Source organism: Condylura cristata, unplaced genomic scaffold (genome assembly GCF_000260355.1).
Source record: "Condylura cristata isolate star-nosed mole 26May11 unplaced genomic scaffold, ConCri1.0 scaffold00011, whole genome shotgun sequence".
In the NCBI taxonomy this organism is placed as follows: Eukaryota; Metazoa; Chordata; class Mammalia; order Eulipotyphla; family Talpidae; genus Condylura; species Condylura cristata.
Window position 1 is genome coordinate 23,742,762 of NW_004567112.1, and position 17,144 is coordinate 23,759,905.

Sequence of the window (17,144 nt, forward strand, 5' to 3'; positions counted from 1 at the left end):
TCATGGTGTTACAACATTTAGTTGGCAGAACACCATGTGATATCCAAACATTGAATGTACATCATTTAATACTAAAAAGGTTGTGCTAAAGAAGTTGGTCATATTTGGCATCAGTGCACATTTTTAAAAAATAAATACATATTAGCGATTTTCCTAAGCATTAGTTTAAGAGACAGTGTAATAAAGAGAATTGTCTACATTCCAAGGTGTTTTTAACTTATGGTTTTGACTGCCTAATATTCAAATAATGAACTGAAGTCAGGTTGATTGTATAACTTTAATATTTGAAAAATTTGATCTGGAAATTAACAGCAATACAATACAGATTTGTACAAAAATGAGGGACTATTAAAAATTTCTGATCATACAGACAAAAATATGATTAAACAAAGATTAAAAAAGGACAGGACATTTTGCAAGTACTGATAAATACTGTGCAATGCTTTCGTTGCTGATAAATACTGTGGCAGATACAAAAACCAAGAATTCATGAACAGAGTATGTATAAAAAAGCAACTACATGAATTTTCTAGCTGTTTAAATTAACAAAATAGAACAGTAGTGGTTTTTTAAAAAATGAGGTATTATTACACTGTAAACCAAAAACAGCACAAATAAAGGCAATGTGCAATTTAGTGATACATGTTTATAAATTTCAACTTAATAACAACAGACAAAAATTTCCAGTTATTTATGGACTCTGTCATTTAAAAATTTGGCTTGTTTGTGTACTTATTTAAAAGTAACATAGTTATTGATATATAAGCACATCATTAAACATGCAGACCAAGCCAACACAATTTTTCCATCTCTATCAAATAAAAACTGTTTACATTTTATTTAAAACACTTAAGTCTTGTTTCTTATACATAATTCTTTGTGCTTATTAGTTACTAGTAACCTACATTAAACATCTTACTTTCTAGTTCAAGCAGTGTAAGAGAGAAGCAGTTTTATTTGCATGTAGATTAAAAATAGCACAATAGCAACAAAAAAACCCCAAAACCAACATTCCTTTCACTCTTAGACTTCCCAAGATTTTTAAGAAGAAAAATCCTTTAAATAATATATTGAAATGGAAAAGTAGAGTAACTTTTATATCAGGGAGAAGAGTAAAGTAACTCTTTTTCCTTTTACCTTTTTCAAAGGTAAACTGGTTTCAGAAGTGCAGAACAAGTTGATTAATTCCTCCACCCTAAGAGAATGCTGCTGGTTGGGTGCAGGAAACAGAGCAATAAGAAAATAGTGTAACTCAGAAAAATGTTGGGAAACTATTATTTGCATGTGAACCATATGCTGGTACTAAAGGCTGGCTCATTATTATTGCAAATAGATCTTCAGGATTTTCTGAAGGAAAGCTAGTAAAATATAATAGACAACAATTTGGAAATATCTGTAACATGCTAATAAAACTGCTTCATTTGCTGAGAAATAAAAAGAAAACCCATTTACTGTCCGACTTAAAATGCAATTTCTTTTTACATGCTACTTTATTAGAAACTCCAAAAAGGGTACTTCTGCATTTACTAGGTTCAGAATCCAGTGAAAAACAAACATTGTGGCTAAAATGTTGAGTTTATTTTTATACCACACTGTATCATTTTATTATACAAATGTTATCATTATATTTACTTTTGTCAAATATCTTATTCTGTCTTGTCCAAAAATTAGTGTTTCAATACAACTGGTGGTCAAAAAATATTAGAAATTAAGCCTTGTACATCAATCAAAGTATATATAAAAGTTTTCTTTTGTGCTTGTAGTTGATTTATCAATGATTAGTTAGATCTGATTTCCTTTTTAATATTGTGACCCTTAAGAAGTAGTGATCATCATACAAATATTATATAGAGTACTGAAAGAAATTAGTTTACTGCCAGTGTGCATGCAGACTAACACTAACACTTAAAAGAATATAACCTTAAATCCAATTAGTCTGAAAATAGTTACACTCTTGTACAATCATCTTTATTGATTTGTAAAAGCTGTATACACATCTAAAATCCAGAATTTACTTTGTAAAAATAAATCTTTAGCAATAAATGGCACTATCAAAATCCCATTATTCTCAGGCTATTATGTAGTTATTTACATGCTTTTCAGCAACAGTTGAAAAGAATCTTATAGGACCAAAGCCAGTATATCAAAAAACCCTGTGAATTGCATTTGCTATTATACTGTTGTTTACCTCTATATGAAAATATGGCTACATGCCTTACATTAATGCTAATGTAGCTGTGTTGCTAATGTAGCTGTGTTGCCACTCTATCACTGATGCACTCTTTACCACACTTACTTTTTCCAGTGGAATACCTGTGACAAACTACTTATGGAAAATGATAAAGTCCTATAAAAAAGAGGAACTGGACCCACTCCTACTATGCAACCCGGTCTTTTCCTTATTTAAGCTATTTCTGTTTTTAGAAAACCATGCCTTCTCCACTTCCACTGACCATACTTCATAACTGATTTAAAAAAAAATAATTATTCTAAAGTTGGTGAGCTTAGTCAAGGTGTTTTGAGACAAACATGAAAAGGTTAAAGGCACAATAAGAGGGAAGTGAATGCTACATATAGAATATATTTCAAGTCTTTTAGATTACTCAAGTCCAAATCCTTCTGAATTTGAAATTCCGATGATCAGTTTCTGTTTCAGATCCTTTTTGCTCTTGTAGGGGGGGAGGCAAAGTTGATTGAAGCAGGTGTGCGCCACAGGCAACCTGGGGACATTTTTTAAAAAGAGATTAAATCTTAAGACACATAGGGGATGACCTATTGCCAAGCAGCTTCCAAACACCAGGACACACACATTCAAATCTATTTTACTATGAGGTCCCGTTTTAATTCTTTCATTGAACAAATACTTGGTGTACCTACTGTGGATTAGGCACTACTCTAGACAATGGGGCAAGGTCTCCAGATAAGACAGGGAATGTCTCTGCTTTCCTAAAACACTTCCTTCTAGAGGTATTATTTTGATGTCAGAATTTGAATATTGCCTCCCCTACTTTGCTTGCTGTGGAATCTTGGTCAGGTTGATTCATGTCTTCAGGCCTGTTTCCTCATAGCCATTGTAGGGCATTAGGTATGCAATTGGGTTACTTGAAAGAAGGACCAACATGAAACACCCAGCAGAATAGTAAATGATATATTCGTTATTATTTCAGTCTTGACTGTCAAAAAAATAATAAAACATGTCTGGGCACTTGGTAGCCACATTTTTATCACTGCTGCCCTCAATGCACAGACAACATGGATCCTTTAAACCTTTTTGATGAGATTCCCTGTCCCCTTATTTGATGCATTTTTTTCTTCAGTCAAGAATTCTATAAATCTCTTAGGCCATTTGTGAAGGTATATGCATCAGAACAGTTGTAAGGGAAGTCAATGAATAAAAATGGGACATATCCCTGAGAAAAGGAGAATATTTACTTAAAAGAGGATCAAATGATGAGATTCTCCTGTATTGTAAAACTTTATGATTAGAATCAGAATTTACTGAAACCTTCATCATTTAACAATCAGAAAGCATCATGCTAAGTTCTTTTATGTATTTCATTCAATTCAAATAACAGCCTGGAAGGTGGTTGTTAATATTACTTTCATTTTACTGATGAGGCAGAATAGACATGGGAATTCATAGGCTAAGTCATCTAGTCAAGGCTATGTGGCTGGGAGGGCTGGAGATCTGATACTCAAGCCTAGATCAGTCTGACTGCAAAACCATTACTGCTAGTCTGTAAAGAGCTAATGTTCTGATTTAACAAAAACATCTAGTGGGTCTACAGGTAGTGTTTTGCTTGATAGTCAACTGTATTTGACATATATGAACTTCCCACTAGAAATCCTAGTTGTTTAAGATTAGTGCCTAGGCCTTCAAGCTTACAGACTAACCTTTGAAATAATAATAGGAAAAGACTAGATGGGCTGTCACCTTTTTATGAAAATATATGATTTCATATTATATTTTTAGGTTGACAGTATTTTTGTAAATATTCTGGAATACAAATTTCTCTTAAATTGTAATCTTAAAAGGCTGCTCTTGATTTTTTTTCAGTTTAGGGCTTTAAATCTCTCACCTTTATATATCTATATCTATATGTTTTATGTTTTAAATATAATGCTGACTTGTATATTAACTTAAGGAACATTTTATTGGGCATCAAATATATTGGCTAAATGTATATCAGGCCGGACCTTTGCCTGGAAGGACTGAATAACTAACAAAAGGTATAAAATGATTAGTTACATAACATCCATTAATTATTGAGGCATTCAGTGAGGAAATTATGACTTTTGACCTTTTGACAAAGGAAGACAAAGTTAAATTGGGTCTTTAAAGAGGAGTAGAATTTTCATGAACAGAGAGAGTAACATGTAAAGAGAACTGCTTACAAGTATGGGGAGAGGAAGAAAGGCACAAGGTGTCTAAGGAATAGCAAACCAACCTGTTGACTAATGCCTGGTAGGTTTGGAGAAGTCTACAAAGTTTTATGTGATATTCTTTAGACCCTTGTACTTAAATTGATAAGCAAATCAGTGTTTTTAAAGTGAATTTAATAGGATGAAATAGAAAGGGGAGACTGAGTTGGCAGAAAAGGAAGGAAACTATTTAGATAAGCTAAGAATTCTAAGGGAAAAAGTAACTACAAGTGAATAAAAAGGACAGATTCCTGTTCTAAAAATGAGAGGATCTGACAGAAATCAGAAATATATGGGGTAGAAGAAAAAATGTATGTTATGTCTACTCATATTAGTGTTAGCAATTACAGCTTTTTGGGAAAAGAAGTAGATCAGCACTATTTTAAATAATTAATTTAAAGCCATCATCATCATTCCTTTCATAGCAGAACACCAGATTAAAAAAATGTAGGACTAGTCCTAGTCCTAGGACTAGAGGGTTTGAAGTATTAACCATACTACTTGTAGCACTAGTAGCAAAAAGCGCTCCCAACATTCCCCTAATATTTTTAATAAAAACACCTTTAAACAAAGGTAAGGCAATATGCAATTAAGACAGAGTTACAGCGCAAAAGAACAAAGAATTAACAAGGTAAAAACCTTGAAGGGAATTATCAGTTAGTGTAGGAATGTCTTAAACTATAGTTTAATAAAGAAACTTAAGCTATAATTAATCTCATTTCAGGGTAATATGTATTCCCAAGATCTTTCTATGAAAATGACTTCAAAGTGAATGAATCCTGTAACTTCAATTATTATTAGCAAAGCCTATAGATAAAAAAATAAAATTACTATCTGGAAATTTACCAGTTTGTAGAAGTTTCATTCTTTGAGATTTTAAAATTCAAATCTGCCATTCCTCCTACAGGCACTCTGTCACTTCCTGTAGTAAAATGTAGCAACTTCTTTTGAAGATCAAGAGGAAATCCGAGCACAACATCCCAAAAATATCTAGAGAATACCAAAGGGAATTTACATAAATTGTCTTGACAAAAATCCCATAGCTCAGAATAAAGTAATGTAAAATAAGCTCTAGGGAAAAACTTCCTCACACTTAATATATAAAACACCCTTAATGTGAAATTAAGGAGTGACAAGTTTCTCTATGTACATTAGATTTGTGATTAACATTATTATAAAGATAACATTATAAAAATATTAGTCTAAGTGCTATAAACGCTATTTTAAGCACAGTATTCCTGAAATTCTAGAGTTATTTTTTGAAAACATGAAGTATCTATATTTGTCGAAGCAAGTCCCAAGGAGATTGCTAAGTGATGCCATATTTAATAGTCTCCAATTACTTCAAGATTCTAAGTTACACAAGTATGTACCACTATCTTTCATTCTCTCTTCAACCTCTCCCCTCCCAGAAGCAGAATGTGCTTACCTGATAGTTAAATCCGTTTTTGCATAGCCATCATACTGAGTGCTTCTTTGTAGTGCATGCATATCCAGTTCAGGACTTCCACAGACCAGAATCTCAACCTCTTCTGGACGAAGCAGCTAATCATTTACACAAATAGAGAAAAAGTAATGACTTTAGAAAGTAAAACTGAAACTGTTTTCACTGACTCAAAGGCAGAAATCACCATTTCTAAATCAAGCCTTGCATGTGTTAAGAAAAATCTCCATTTATTTATATATACCTTCCTAGTGAGGTAACATTTTTGCCTCTGAAGGTTTATAAATTTATTTTTAAAGACTTATTTATTTATGCATACAGAACTGGGGGACAGGCCAGAGGTGCAGGGATGGTGAGGATTCACCAGAGACAGAGTGGGAAGCAGAGAAGGCCGAAGTGCTCTGCTGCAGGAGAGGTCTGCCACGTCATGGGGAATCGAACTTATGCTGAAGTGGTTTTAGCTTCTTAGTGCTGTGCTTTAACTCGCTGAGCCACCAGGGAGGGCCCCAGGTTTATAAATTTTATCAAGCTATTAGGTTCCCTCTTTTGCATAATAATTAGCAGTCAGAAAGACAAGCAGATGACTAAGCTTGCATCCATATTTCTCTTCCACAAAAGCCAGCCTGAAAGTCTCTTGGGTACTACAGCATCTATGCTCTGACTGCTTCCTTCTCATATCCCCCAGCGCCCTCTGTGTGCACTGAGCTTCGGTACTTGATTACAGTCTGTCTTGTGCAGTTCACTTGTTTTTTCACTTACATAGGCTTTCTCCCACCTCCAGAGATTAAAATTTAAAAATAGAGACCATGATATGCCATTTAATCCTTACTTTCCTTCCTTCACACCTACAACTACCAGAGTGTCACAGACAAAACTCAACTGGAGTTCAATAAAACGCTCCATTTTCAAAGGTACTTTGAATGTGTGATAAAGCTCTCTTGTATAAAAAAATCATTCAAGTGAAAGATCTCTAAACCCTCAGAATTAAACTTAGTAGAGAGCCAAGTGGCATGATGTAGGCTGTAGTTAGCTGGGGGTGAAGAACAAGGGTGCTTTAGAAAATGGTGTCTTTATCTTACGATATTTCCAGCAGGGTGTTTTAAAGAGCAGCTGACCCATGTTCACAAGGCTAAGACAAGTCAAACCAACAGAGTCCTTCAGGACCCTAGACATGAACTACTTCCTATAGGTAAAACAAATAAACAGTTTTTTCCGCGAGGTAGTAGTAGCCTTCCCTGGAGCCTGCATCAGCCATTTTCTGAGTTCTGCCCCTTGTATTAAGCCTGTGAGCCCATGGGGTCTCTTTAACTACTCTGCTTGGGAAATTTTTTTCAAGTCCTAAAAGATGTAAGATATAACAGAGGGGGTAAAAAATGGATTTGACTGTATTTTTCCCTTTAGAAAATTAAGGCTGAAATTGGAGAACTATTTTTATTTCTACCTTTAGAAAGTAGAAAACATTTTCTATTTCAAAATAGAAAGTTTTTCCACTAACATACAGAAGGACTTACTTTCAACATTATAGTATTACAAAGCAGTTGCAAGCATAATTTATTAAACTCACCATGAGGGCATTTGAAGCACATACACTATGAAATCCATAATAAAATGCAGCAAACTGCTTATAGATGGATTTGTTGAGAAGGAAGTCAATGTAAAGTTGTACATATTCTGTAAAGTAATTTTAGAGCTGTTAAATAGTCAAAGTATATGGTTAAAACTAATGTAATTTGGTCAAGAAATTGTGTTTAACTTACCTTTCCTATTTTGATTGGTAACTGGAATTTTATCACCACCTGGCTTTAAATTATAGGACTTAATTATTCCAAATTCTTCTTGAAAAACCTGGGAGAGTCCAACACAGTGTAATTTATTGGTATGGCTGCTATATGGTCAATGACTAGGTTGGTAATGTTGAAAAAGTTTTTTCCCTCATGAACTACAAAAGACTATAAGCTTTTGTGATATCAGTATTCAGTGTTTCAGGGTGGGAAAAAAGAAGATAGAGCCCTAACTCACCCCTATTTCCAGCAAAATACTTCATTGATGCTCATAAAACTATTATTTAAATGTGGCCATTTAGATAATACTCAACTATTGGGGCTATATGAATTACTATAATTTCCATCTCCAGATAATGACAGTTTTTTTGGTTTGGTACAGTAAGTTTTATTCCTAATTTCTGGTGTTGCATTGAGCTACAGGAAAGGCTTATATTTAGAGAGTGAAATCGCTGAGAAGGTAACTGAGTCAAGGAAGTAGGCTAGCTGCCTAGCACAGTATCCTAAATCTTGGTGAGTTTAAGAACTTTTATGGTGCATGTACACATGACTTCTGCTTGGTCCACTTTATCAGGTTAAAATCCTTTAAGGTAAGGATGGTAGGTGTTCCTCACTCACCTTTGAGAGAGGGATGTTTATAACAAATGGTACATTTTGCATATGAAATACAGTTAACAGGAAGCTATTTGCCCTGAAGAGTACCTGGAATGTTGAATAGAAATCTTCTTCCACGTTGCCTTCGTATGATAGGAGTTCACTTAATCCATGGGCCAATTCCTGTAAAAAGGAGTATGTAATCTGTGTTTTTAAATAAAAAAGTATTGCCTAAAATAGTTAAGTGGAGCTACTGTTGTTCACTTACATGGGAGACAGAATAGAGAAATTCAGATTTTGAAATAAATTCAATAGTTGAAATGTATTTTCTAGGGCATAAAATGCTTGCTAATGATTTCTCCCATGAGAAAATCTTTTAAGAAATTAATTGGAAAAGGTCATTAAGGGGAAAATATCCAGTCCAAACTACCACAGTATAATTGCCATTATAATTCACTGCTAAGTGTATAATTTCCATTAAAATTCACTGCTATCTGCAGCATTACTATTTATGAATTTGTAGTATTTCTCACTTTCAATTTATATGCTTAAAAATATGATAGTATTTTAGAATTCATCTTTTAAACAAAAACTCCCCACAGTTCATATGTTTAAAAGATGAATACTAAAATATTAGCACATTTCAGTTAGAGTGGAACACTGGAAGAAATTTTCCTACATTATAACTGATGTTATCTTTCAACAAAAATTTAAAAAGAGAAAAATTAAGCCAATTAAAAAAAATTCAGGTTTTATAAATAACCTGAATTGCATAATTACAATTTTTTATGTACTTTACATAAAAATCCCTCACTCCATTAAATCCCTCACTCCAGAAAATTTTAAGCAAATCTAAGCTAGACTAGATATCATTTGTTTCAATTATTAGTAAAAATTATGGATAGTGAAAATTATAATTGGGAGAAGTATGATCTTTATAAGAATTCCAGGGACTAGTACGCGAATCCAGGGAACAGGACTTACCACCTTAAAATACTAAATTTTAGTAGCAGAATATAAAATCATTAAGTCATGAAGTTATATATTGAGATCTGTTTTATTATCAACTGAAGGCTTTAGACTCAGGTTAGTCTACCCCCATTATTTCACAGATTAGAAAATCAGGTGAATCATGTAGGATCATAGTTAGTGTATTATACATTACAGATCCAAGACGACAGAAGCGAGATTTTCAGTTTCTAAATCAGAGCATGCTATCTTGTCATATTTCCACTGTATCTCATAAAAATATAGATTTAAGCTCTGTATTGAATGAAACCAAACCACTTTCCAAAAAAGTGTTTAGAAGGCCCATGATGAGCAACAAAGAATGTCTACATCCAGGTGCTTGCTAAACATATTAGCAAGAATGCCCTAGTGGTCAACAGGTGTCAAAATTCAGCTGTAAAATATGGAGGAGTGTCGGAAAGATGTGCATATTACCCATTTCTCTATTCAATTTTAACTTTGATTTAACACGATCAGAAATTAATATCTGAACTAAGGAATGTTATATGAAACAGTTCAGTAAAATTCATCTATGGCATTATAGAGATGTGTGGCAGGTACTGTAGTGATGTTATTGCATGATATCATTTTAATAAACATGCACAGAGGCAGTCAAGCATTAAGCATTTCTACTATCTCATGTAATCCCCTCAATAAGTAAGTTTACCATCCCAACTGCTGACAGAAGGAAACCAGATCTCAGGAAGATTCAACAACTTATCCATGTTCATAGAGCTAATAAATGGCAAACCCCAGCTTCAAATGTCCTTGACTTCAAAGCCAGTTACTCTATACTGTATGCATTCAGGTGTACTGCAACGTGGGGGATATGTCTCTAAAAGGAAGGAGAAAGCTAGGGGAAAAAGAAGATGGATTACCAGGGTGGAGGGGAACCCTGTTTATTAAAATAAGACTAGCATTAGAAGCAGAGACTTCAGGTAGAAGAAAGCTGATTTAACATGAAAGGATAAGATCCTAATGATTTTTATACTTACTGGCATAATTTGACATAAGTCATCAGTGGTAGCACTGCAGATGCCCACTGGTATATTTTGATCACTAGGAACAACAGGAGGGCTCAGTAATTTCTTGTAACAGCAGGGCGGGAAACGAATATCCAAGGTAATGCTGTTATAAACAGCTAGTCCCATAAGCTATGCATACTGAATGTTAAGCATTAACATAAGATCCATGACAACAAATGAGTTTTGAATTATGCATTAGTCTATTTCTTGCATACTTCTTTTGGATTAAACACTGCTTTTCTAATCAGTCCCACATACTTCATTTTCCCTTTATTTTATATAACAAATTCCTTGATTACCAAAAGTCTTGTTAAAAGGAGGTGTTTACCTGGCAGTATTTAATGATTTTCCTATAAAAGCTTATTTCAGATCACAATAGATAGTAATTTCATACTTTTCTATAAATTATTCAACATATAAAACCACATTTTATAAACCTAAAGATGCTGGGCATTTTATAAGTAGCAGTGGCAATTTATTCAGCAGAACTCACTACAGAATACACTATTGATTTTGGCAATGCACTTTAGCTTTGTTAAGATTAAATAGAGACCCTAAAGGGAGAACTAAATAAATATATAGTTATACACACAGTAGATAAGCGAACAGGGCAATTAATTTCCTATAGTAATATGTGAAAGGCCTTTAAAAATATGGCATTTACACAGTGTTAAAAAAAAAGGCTACAGATGTTTATAAACTTTTACCCAATTATATGTTAAATTTATCAGTTACATGGTACAATATAACATGTAAATTTGCTGAAAGAGGGGTTTTAGATGAAATTTCATAATCTTTCAACTGTCAAATATTACTTATCAAGTTGTTAAATAAGTAATTTTATAGACTCAAAGAAATCTAAACATGTGGGCCGAAAAATTATTTGAAAACAATTTTAAAAATTGGGAAGGCAGAATGGAGTTTAGTAATAATAAATAGCTGTGCCTTGTGTAGGTAACCACATCAGCACACTGAGCAGCGTGTTCAAGGTGCAGATGTTGAAAATAAGCTCTGATATGGTGCTATAATTATGGCAATAGCTAATAATGATAATAACCACAATTCTTCGCTAGTTACCATTCCTGACCATTATTAGGATAACAAACTCTAAATTTTTTTTCTAAAGATTTTTAAATTGTAATCCAGAAGGAAGGTTTTTAACAGATGAGGCTCAAAGGATTTGCTCCAAGACACTTTATTGTTTTAAGGCTTATTTATTTATTTATGCATATAGAACTTGGGTACAAGCCAGAGGTGCAGGGGCAGTGAGAAGATTCACCAGAGACAGAGTGGGGAGCAGAACAGGTAGATCGACGAAGTGCACTGCTGAGGGGTGCAGTGGGTGGGTCAGGAGAGGTCTGCCACACCATGTGGGTCACCTCTGGGGAGGGGGATTGAACTCACACTGAAACAGATGCAGCTAGCTTGCAGTGCTGCGTCCTAACCCTTTGTGCCACCAGGGAGGACCCTGCTCCAGGACACTTTTATATGCAGAAGTATGTCATTTTATTTTAGCCTGCTCTGGCTGCGGTGGGAATGGGGGAAGTGGGAGTTTTGGCAGAGCCACTGGGGTACCATGTCAGTGCCTACCGAGCCAGATGTGAAGACCCTGCATTATACTCTATTGCCCCTAGCCTTAGTTCTAGAACCTCTTTTGGCATAGGAAATTCCATTTAAAAAAATTGCTACATCATGGCTCTTCATGTAATCTTCAAAAGATTTTATAATTATTAATATAGGTTATACTATAACATTTCTTATAAACTCCTAGGCCTTACCACATTTAAAAATAATTGTATCAGGAACATAATATTGTCAGAGCTACTGGGACAACAAATATTTGATCTTGAGGAAACCAAATATATTTTCTGAATCATCATGCTTATTACTTTTCACTTTTCAGTCCTCACCTCAGTGTATCTCTCAACTACTTACATGATCACAGCTACTACAACCCCACATTTCCCGTGTCCATTATCATGCATTTTAGGGTGTCACTGACTTTCTACATGTTTTTTGTGTGTGTGAGATAAATACATATAATAATGACATAGTAGTGGCTATAATAATTTTAGATGTAACTGCTTGACTTGAAATATGCAAAGTACAGATATGTTTGATACGTTCTTTGAGTAATGACTGAATAGAAACTAGTGTCTATTGTACTGTAAAAGAAAATAATTAGCAATTCATGATTTTATGTATAATACCACTCTACAACTGAAATTGCTCAATAAGAACTATTGTTTTATTTCAAATACTAGAAAGTCAAAATCCAATCTAAGCCATGATGAGAACGACATACTGACTTATCAGGAAAATCACTGATGTATCAGGAAAATCCAATAGCTCATGTAGTGCAGTGAGAAGTACTGATGACTTTGGATATCAATGAAACAGTTCTGGGTTTCCAGGTCCCTGCCACACCGAAGGGAGGGTGGAGCTGAGCGGGGAGGAGAAACTGGAGAGGAAACTGGAGAGGAAGGAGAAAGGATGGAGAGCAAAGAGGAGACATGTAGGAGGCACATGGAACAGAGAAAGGCATAAAGAAGCCACACTTGCTTCTGGTCCTGGACTGGTCGAAACAGGTGGCTAAGAGACCTGTGGGGAGGTTAACAGTGGCAGTGTTGATCTTGATTTTGCTTTTTACCTTCCAGACTTGTCTGGCCGCTTCTGACCCTTTTCTATGGGTACCTACCAGAAGGGGCTTTAGACTTATGGCGGGCTTTCAGGCCTGAGAGGCCCTGCTTGAGGCCAATCTTGTTTGGCTTGGCATTTACCCATGAGAGGATGGGTAACTCTGGGTGCTTACTTTGGAAATAATATTCTTCCCCTTTTCTTTATTGTACACTAACTGTATTAAAGTTTCTTTCCATCGAATGTCTTACACACCAGAGTATGTCTATCTTGATGCAGCTGGTGGCAGAACCTATTTAAAATGGTCAGGTTTGGGGGATCAGGGCTGACCCTGTACATGGTAAACGTCTTACAGGCCAGGTTGCTTCCAGTTCTTTTAAACCTACGTATCTTCAGTGCTTACTCATTTATTTATTCTTCCTCCATTTCTCCCACACACACAAAAAAATTTCTTAGAATTTATAAAGTTAATGTAGGAATCTTATCCAGTCTCTTACCCATTGGGGGAATATCCTCTACAATATACCTGATAAGGATTGAAATATAATAAAGGGATTTAAGTAACTTTTAAAAAACTATAAAATAATATCATATTAGATACTCCCATTCCATTCAACTTTTATTTTTTATGGTAATCTTGGGATTTGGGGCCATATTAAAGAGCTAGATTTAATCTCCACAATTGTGATTTAGTAATTAAGTGAAATAAACACAAAGTAAAAGAACTCACAGAAAAATACTTCATTATGAATGAAAAAGGTATTCTGACATTTAAAAAGGTATCTTATATTTCATCCAATTGGAATTATATATGAAACAGGAAACAGCCATTTCCACTTCTCAAAACATAAACTGAGTCATTCTTTCAATTAGTTAAATGTTGATGTTACACAACTGTGATATAGCAAAGAATAAAGGCTACTGAAAATCTAATACTAAATTTGACAAGAATTTCAATTTGAATGGAAGGCTTAATGAGAACTTTCCAAAATTCTGTTAGCATTAAATAAAATCTCTAATCTGTTAGCACCTCCTAGTGGAAAGTTTAAAGGATACAATTCCAACCAATCGGAATTCAGAATAGTTATCACATTTAAAGCTGCTAAACCAATGGCAATGTGAATCCTTGTGATATGTAAACATGCCTAAAAAAGAAACATAATTTCATAAACACAAGTGATTAAAACAATCAGTGCATCAATTAGAAGAAAAAATTTCATCAACAGTTCTATTACAAACTATTCTTCATGTTAAAATACATAAAATATATGTAAAGTATTTTATTGTTCATCATCATCCTGAGACCAAGGATAAAATGGTTTTCTTTAATAAAAAATGTGTGTTATTTATAAATTAGCAATTAGTATTAATTTTGAAGATTACATAGAGATTTCAATTTATCCATGTTATCTTTATTTTTTGTTATAAGGTTACATATATAGACATATGAACATATGTTAAAAAAATGAGAAAAACACTTAAAACATTCCTTTTAAGAAAAATACTTAACAGACAATAAGGATTATATAGGTGTTTTCTCTATATAAAACCAAATTTAACTTCAAAGGTTTATATTTATCTTAACAAATAATTTTTATTAAGATGGATTACAAATATTAGTGTAGAGCAAACTACAGTTTTGTTTTTTAATTTTGAATGTTCTTTATGTTAAAGGTAAATATAATTTTCATGAATTTGGCTTACTCAGGAAAGATGTGGATATTTCCTTGCAAATACATATTTTCATATATTTGTCACATGTACTTTACATAGGATTCCAGTAGGATGGTAAACATTTTGATTATTGAAAATTGGTTTTTTAGATGTAAATAACAGTGGTTAAAAGTTACTCAACACTTGTTGACAAAAATTGTCAAATCATAGGGGAAGGGTAAAAATAAAAGTGACTACCTGACTGACAGTTATAAAGAAACGTTATTCATAAGAATTAGAAACTCACCATAATCTGGATGAAAAATTTGGCGAATTAGCAGCAGGAACCATTCCTTAGTCAAACCACCCATATCCAAACCAGCTTCCCCTACAAATGTAACTTTTAACTTCTTTTTCAAGTCTGCTCTTTTCCGGGTTAACTAATTGAAGAAATTATATAGTAAAGGAGAAAAAAATGGAATAACAGGGAAATTAATTTTCTCAGTTCTGGGAAATGTGTTACGTGTCTTTACCTTATTTAAAATGTGACAAAACTCCATGCATGCACCCACCCATTCACTAGATACTGTGTAAACTAGGTATTACTGTTTTTGTCTGCTTTGTTAAAAGATCAGGTTCCTTGCCCAAAGATACTGTTTTCTGGTATATTTCCTCCAAGTTTTTAACTAAGCAGATTGCAATATAAAATAATTTACTTTAACTTTTGTTCAATACTAAACTTTAAGAAATCCCCACTAGTCAACCAACATTTTTTGATAGGTGAAGGCTTGTACACACATGTAGCTCTGTAATAGGGAACATACAATCAAAGTCTATGTGAGCCTGGACAGACCCAAAACAATGTACTCCTTAGGTCAGACCTCTGTACCTGAGTCATCTGAGGCCTGGGAAGATAAAATGCCTTGTTACACTGCTAACCGTTAACAAAGTTAGGTCTAGAATCCAGGTTACATGTTCAGGAACTTGAAATACTCATTGCAGTGTTCTATATAAAATTCTTTTTGGAGAATTAACCACAAACTATTAATAAGCATATAAAAAAATGAACATAAGGCTTAAGTGCAGATAAAGAGCAGATTATGGTATCAAAATATAAGGGAGCATACTTAGTGGCATAGAGAAACACAAAACATCTTCCTGAGATTTGCGTAATAAGCCACACTGTAGATTTACTAAAGTTTTAACTAATATCATTTTAGAATAAATGATCTATACCTCATCAAGTGAATCGCTAACCAGATGTGTCCGTCTTACTTTCATATTTAGAAACAGCATATTCATATCAGGTCTTTGTCTTCGAGATACTTTATCCACCAGACTTTGCTAATTAAAAAAGAAAGCAAATACTTTAACTTTTTTTAGACTACAATTTCACTTAAAACATTTGATATAAACAACTGATAGTCAGTTAAACACATCTGATTTATGAAAATGCCTTATTATTTAATTTGGAACAGTGAAACTGAAAGGGGTCAGAAATGGAGAACCAAAAATAATTCACCTTTTATAGTAAAGAAAGTTGTATCACATTTTCCATGTCTCATTTCTTAAATAGTAATTTTTGGTTTATTTCTGTTTAATATATACAAATATAAAATGGAAACATTTGAAATAAGGCATGCATTTCTGATGATAAAGTTGGCTTAAGCTTCCTTAGATAATGAATTTACTCTAGTAACAGTTTGTCTACTTTTACAAAGTACTTTGTTAAACACTTCACAGAAACCTTAACAATATTTACATATTCTGTCCCAGTAATTCCATGTCTAGCAATTCTATACACTAATTATTTTTTATAGGTAAGGTGAGCATCACAACATTAGCTATGAAAGAAAAGTTAGAAATGGAATATACCACAGCTATCAAAATGTTGATTAAAAACTATATAAATAACATGAAAAATATTTAAGGAAGGTACAGCTATAAATAGCAAGGAACTAAATTCTGTTTGTAATACTTTTGCCTTTGAAAAATAACAGAAAAACATCAAAAGAAGCTTTAGGAGCACGTTAATAATATTTATGAGTAATGGTAATATGGGTGGTTAAAAATGTTATTTTACATCTCTTCAAAATATAAAAAAAGTATAAAAACACATTAAAATGTGAATAATATGTATCAACTATAAACTCCACATTTTTGTACATTCAATTTATCAAAATTATTGTTTACATAAAAGATGAACATTTTAGTCATTTTCAATACATAAGCAGCAATTTGCTTTAGCAGATAAAATTTTAAGGCCCAAATAAGCCTTACTGGCTGCTTGCTTACTGTGATTCTATTGGTAATTCACATCTAGTAGAAAATGCTTCAAATAAAAGAACTCAGCAATTGAAAAGTTTCAGATTCAGTCTGATGAGAAAATTATTTTTAGATTAAGGAATCTCTTTTGCAGTGTTGATGGTATAACGTACATTATACCATGAAAATTCTTGATTATAGTAACTACCTGGTTGTCCTTGTGTCAAAATAGTAAACAGTCATTAATTCCAAGTGGTATAGTAACTATCAAGTTAAAATGCTGGGACATACCCACAAGAACAGATAATTCCACAA

At 33.4% G+C, this 17,144-nt stretch overlaps 1 protein-coding gene across 1 annotated transcript in view; it reads right to left on the minus strand.

Moving 5' to 3' along the window:
- Positions 1-209: 209 nt before the first annotated feature.
- The window catches only part of HECTD2 (HECT domain containing E3 ubiquitin protein ligase 2), a 49,392-nt gene continuing 32,457 nt past the window's right edge, over positions 210-17,144 (minus strand). The window contains exons 11-20 of the mRNA XM_012723407.1: positions 15,801-15,908; positions 14,872-15,004; positions 13,968-14,056; positions 10,245-10,403; positions 8,350-8,424; positions 7,624-7,711; positions 7,431-7,537; positions 5,852-5,967; positions 5,269-5,412; positions 210-2,720 (exon numbers count right to left, since the gene is read on the minus strand). Coding sequence (XP_012578861.1) covers positions 2,600-2,720; positions 5,269-5,412; positions 5,852-5,967; positions 7,431-7,537; positions 7,624-7,711; positions 8,350-8,424; positions 10,245-10,403; positions 13,968-14,056; positions 14,872-15,004; positions 15,801-15,908 — 1,140 coding nt within the window. The 3' untranslated portion in view covers positions 210-2,599. The remainder of the gene's footprint in view (positions 2,721-5,268; positions 5,413-5,851; positions 5,968-7,430; positions 7,538-7,623; positions 7,712-8,349; positions 8,425-10,244; positions 10,404-13,967; positions 14,057-14,871; positions 15,005-15,800; positions 15,909-17,144) is intronic.